General features: G+C 55.4%; 1 protein-coding gene across 1 annotated transcript; it reads left to right on the top strand.

Annotated features, from left to right (window-relative positions):
• The first annotated feature begins 2689 nt into the window (after positions 1–2689).
• LOC115315909 lies at positions 2690–4505 on the top strand. The gene is made up of 2 exons (XM_040221826.1): positions 2690–3835; positions 4350–4505. Exons 1-2 carry the CDS (start codon positions 2690–2692, stop codon positions 4503–4505), a joined length of 1302 nt encoding a protein of 433 aa, XP_040077760.1.
• Positions 4506–5016: the final 511 nt, after the last annotated feature.

Here is a 5016-nt window from a genome sequence, read left to right as displayed (position 1 = left end):
CGAACGCTGTGCTAGCGCGAGCGGCTAGCCTTTACTACCTTGACTGGAGCACTCGCTGCACGAGCGCTCATGCAGCCGCCGAGGCTTCCTTCGAAGCAACTATCTCTTGCTTTTAGCACGCGCGGCTAACTCCCCCGAAAGGAACTCTATCTCTCACCAGAGCCGTTTATTGAGAGAGTTTGGCCATCATTGGTTTGGATAGGCGAGCATCCCGGGGCCTACCACAGGCCTTGAAACAGCCCGTAGCGGTGGTCGTGTGCTCTAAATATGTGACACGACTAATTTGAGCCGTTTTAGCGTTGCTAGAGTGAAAAAGTATAGCTTTGTGCATGTGAGGTTTTAGTCACGCCAATATTCAAGTGTAGAATAAACGAACGTGCGCTTTAAACCAGGGCCGACTTGCTAGAAACAGCGTCTCAGCTGAGACGGGGAAAGAAAGCACTGCCAAAGCCAGCGCACGAGCCGAGCGGGACTCCGCGTCTCAAGACGCTCGCGCGCCCCACCCTTTGCATTGCTTTCTTTCAGCCAGTCTCAGGACGCTGTTCTAGCAAGCCGGCACAGAGCGAACAAACATCAGCAGTGCAGACAAAGGCATGGGCACGAGCCTTGGAAAGTGCCTCCTATGCACGAGTTCTCGTACAAACAAAAGCGTTTTGCTGAGCTAGGCTCACGCGCCTGTGCCTTTGTCTTTACTGCAGACATTTGTGAGATGGAGTGGAGAGGCTGAGATTAAACGCTTCTATTTCACGCTTTGAATGTCGTTTGCAATATTGTGACGTCGCGGTCTCCTGATTGGTCGACGCTGTGTCACAAATTTAGTTTACGCTCTGAGCGCGGGGGGGATATTCGGCGCTGGCGGCGGCCTTTGCTCCGCCTATTGGCCAAACTCTCCCAATACACGGCTCTGTCTCTCACCAGAGTCTCTCACCGATAACGAGCGCCACGGCTGGCGCCGCGGGGTAAAGTAGAACTATCGCTCTCACCGGCGGAGTGAGGCATACGGCAGGCCGCTCCTAAAGTCACTGGATCCTGGGAAAGTAACGCCAAGCTCCCCGTGTGGTCGCCATCTTGGTCCGTGAAATGAGCAATTTCTCCTTGACCCCTCCGTTCTTTGTGAGCCGATTTAGATTCGCTGGTGACGGGTAGCTTTTTTGAGTCGTTTTTTGTATACCGAGATTATGCTAACCACACACCGGGGAAACAGGCGTACACCTTCGTACCTCCACCAGATACTGTGTCGTTGCTTGGAGGCACTGAAAAATAAGTTTACTGTCGTGAAATGCGCAAGAAGAACAATATAATTGTAAGAGATCCATGGAGATGGGCATCATTAATAAGTTGCTCGCATACGAAGTGCCAAAGACTCTTATATTGGCGAGGAACGCTTCCAGTACGATGATGCTCCATGGTGATCTTGGCACGACTGGTTTAGGACGACCCCCTGGAAGCTTCGAAGATTTAAATGAACCAAGATGGCGATTTCCATGGCAACGTAGGCTGATTAGCCAATCGCCTTGCGAGGTTTTGATCGTCTGTATGTTAGTATCCGTTTGTGTCCGGCTAGCAGGTAAGGAAGGCAATGGCGCTACTTTCCCAGGATCCAGTGACTTTAGTCGCTCCCAAGGGGAGTCCTCATCGAGTGGCCGTGCCCGTACTCTTGCCCGTGCTTTGTGCCGCTGGTGTAGATACTTTGTCTCGAGCAGCATTGTGGACGGAGGGAATAACCAGGTGCCTCATAAAAAACCATGGATAAACAACAGCTCGCTTCCACACAATAGACTGATCTCACTGAGCGTTGGGCACATGCGTAAAGCCGCCATAACTTCAGTTCACAGAAGGCAGACGACCGTGCACGCGAGGGCTCGTGCCTTTTCGTGCTCTACACGCGAAGAGCTCCAGCAAGGTTGTCGCACGTGCAGAAAGACTAAAGTTCCCTCGATGCATTGCGGCAGCGGTGGCGTAGTCAAACTGGCTGGTGAGATCGGTCTATTCAATCTGGGTCCCGAGGCCAATAGACCATTTGCTGTATTCCCAAAGTGCCCCGGCCCGCGCTGAAAGAATCATGGGAACGGTGTTGAATTAACCTGAGACTGGTTAATATTCAGCCGCTCGCCTGCACCCTTACGATTTTTTCTATGGGAACGGTGTTCCTTCAGGCCCTTAGTAATCGGTAATTTCAACCCTATTTTGGTTACACAGGTTTCGAGCGTAATTTGGAGTCACTCTGAACAAGCGCCTGATATACTCCAATGACCTGTCATATCGCTTTCAAACTTTCTCCGCAATTTCAACGTTTTCGATACTGGGCATGCTGTCCACCCTTCGACCTAGATGGGCTGCAGAAATCTCTTAGAATATAATTATGCTGATATTAAGTTAGAAACGCTAAAAATGCTATAAACAGTCCCGCGGACTCCGAGCTAAATCCTAGTTTTTGTTGTTGTAAATTACCGGCTTTTTAAGCAATTCTTGCTCAAACAACCATCACGAGAATGATAATATTTTAAGAGATTTCTGCAGCTCAGCCAGGTTGAAAGGTGGACCACATGCGCAGTAGTCACTAGGGAGCTGAAACGTCTCGTCGCTGTTCTTGAGTTCCCGGTTTCCTGACTCTCATCTCGTCCGGGGCCTGAATTCTGCGGTCCCTGGCCACGTGTCATCGAGCTCCCCGGCGAGGGTGCCGCCCGCGATGGCGGCCGCATCGACGCAAGCTCCTCCCCCGCCGAAAGCGCACGCTTTCGACGTTGTCGTGCCAGTAGGCACATCGGCGGACGACCTCATTGATGGGGTACCTGCCATTGTGGGGCTGCCCGAAATTTTCTCGGCGCAGCACCTAGGAGGTACAAACTTCCAAGTCGTCGTCAACACCCGTGCCGCCGCCCTCAAGCTTCGTGAGGCCGGCAGCGTCTCCATCGCCAACCAGTCAGTCCCAATCGTGCCGACGGGTCCGCAGGTGACGAATGTGACTTGCCTCTTCCTGCCGACGTTTGTGCGCAACGACCAGCTCGTCCAAGCTCTGGCTCCGTACGGCAAAGTCATCGACGTCTCCTACGGGACCTACCACCGAACGGCGGCTGTGAAATCAGGAACCCGCTTCTGCCGGATGGAGATTAAGGAGGCTAACCCCCTGCCCAACTTCCTGCGCGTCGCCGGTCATCGTGCCACCTTTGACTACCGCGGCCTGAAGCGCGTATGCGGACGCTGCAGGCAGGAGGGCCACGTCCGGGCACAGTGTACGACGGGCTACTGCGACCGCTGCGGTGTCTTTGGGCACCCCACTGAGGGCTGCACTGCCAACTGCAGACGCTGCGGTGGAACCCACGCGACCGTGGACTGCACGGCCAAGAGAAGCTACTCCTCCATGGTCGCCGGAAACTACGCTACCGATTTCCCAGCCCTGGACCCAGGAAGCGCGACCTCTCCCATCGCCCCCGAGGCTCCGGCCGTACCACCCGTCTCCACCGTCGACCCTCCGTCACCGCCTGACGCCGCAGCTGCAGCCGTAGCCCCACCCCCGCCTCCTCCGTCGCCGCCCCCATCCGCCCCACCTGAGCCAAGCCCGACCGGCTCGGGGGTGACTTCAGCCGAGGCGACGGACTCTGTCCGAGCCGCCGCGGTTCTTGTCGGCGACACCACCTATGAAGCCTGGAGCCCAGCGTCGGGTGATGGCGAGGTCTCCAGCGACAGCGACCACCTCGTCATCGACGAGAACCCCGGTCCACGTGGCCCCGCAGCGACACCGACCGAGAGTATGGCCACGACCACCACTGACACACCGGACTCCGACTCGAGCCGACCACCGCACGAGGACTCCAAGCGTCCCCTCACGAGCAGCGTTTCCCGCTCACCTGACAGTGACCCACGAGCCACGTGGCCCAAGAAACCGCGAAAGTCCACCCCCCCGCGTCGCGACCCCTCTCCAGCATCCTCCGACAGCTCCACTTTCCAAGCAACGCGCCCGGCGTCCCTATCCCTTTTCTTTATTTTATTCTGGCCACTCTTCGCATATTATCCCTGAATGTGCGGGGCTTTCGAAACCCAGCGAAGCAAACTGAAGTGATGCACTTCGCGAGGATGCAGAACTGCGATCTTCTCTGCTTACAAGACACCAACTTTGCCCGCTTCCGTGACGTTGCGGATTTCGAAGCCCCGTTTTCTGTGGCTGCTTTCTTTTCTTACGCGCCGCGCCGCGCACGGGCGTGGGCGTGGTTGTATGCAATCGCAGTGTGCTGCGCAACGCCACTTATCTTTTTGATACGGAGGGAAGGACTGTCCGTTTTGACTTTTTCTTCGGCGAACGGAAATTTCGCCTCGTCACCGTCTACGCGCCAACTGTATCGACCTTCCAGCACGACTACTTCCGCAGCCTCGACGTGCACCTTCTCGACGCGGGCCCGTGCTTCTGGTCGGCGACTTCATTTGCGTCCTGGACTCTAACGCCGGCGTTCGAGGTCCTGGTCAGGGTCGCTCAACCTGGTCCGCCCGTGAACTTCGGCGGCTTGTGAGGCACTTCGACCTCGTGGACGGATGGTCCTGACTGCATCCCAGGTGAAAATATGAAGTGGGATTTCAAGTGGTCCCACTTGATTTAAAGTGGTTCCACTTGATGTCCAGTTGTGACCACTTGGATGCAAGTGGTCCTTGAAGTGGTCCCACTTGATGTCCAGTTGTGGCCACTTGGATGCAAGTGGTCCCACTTCATGTCCAGTTGTGACCACTTTGATGCAAGTGGTCCTTGCACTGGTCCCACTTGAGGTCCAGTTGTGACCACTTGGATACAAGTGGTTCTTGAAGTGGTCCCACTTGGTAGGCACATTGGTCGTCCCTTGTACACTTCGAGCTACTCTAGTCGGTGAAAGGTTAAGACTGCTCAAAAAGTTCCGCCTCTTGCACGAGATTTCTGAACTTCATGACAAGCATGCACGTGCACAACCCCACCCTACGTCCGGTGAAGGAAACGAGCACATGCTGGAGGGGGGCGTTCTGGCAGTCTTTAAAAGGAGCCCTGCAATTGTT

The sequence above is a fragment of the Ixodes scapularis genome, unplaced genomic scaffold (genome assembly GCF_016920785.2).
Source record: "Ixodes scapularis isolate PalLabHiFi unplaced genomic scaffold, ASM1692078v2 PGA_scaffold1__304_contigs__length_218370807, whole genome shotgun sequence".
Classification (NCBI taxonomy): Eukaryota; Metazoa; Arthropoda; class Arachnida; order Ixodida; family Ixodidae; genus Ixodes; species Ixodes scapularis.
Note: the sequence above shows the minus strand (reverse complement) of the source record. Positions and strands in the feature narration are given on the sequence as shown.

What these genes read in the sequence shown, in the direction of transcription:
- LOC115315909 (XM_040221826.1), top strand. Translation starts at nt 2,690, where the DNA reads ATGGCGGCCGCATCGACGCAAGCTCCTCCCCCGCCGAAAGCGCACGCT. An exon ending in AGCGTCCCCTCACGAGCAGC is followed by an intron (nt 3,836 to 4,349) that starts GTTTCCCGCTCA and finishes TCGACCTTCCAG; the next exon opens with CACGACTACTTCCGCAGCCT.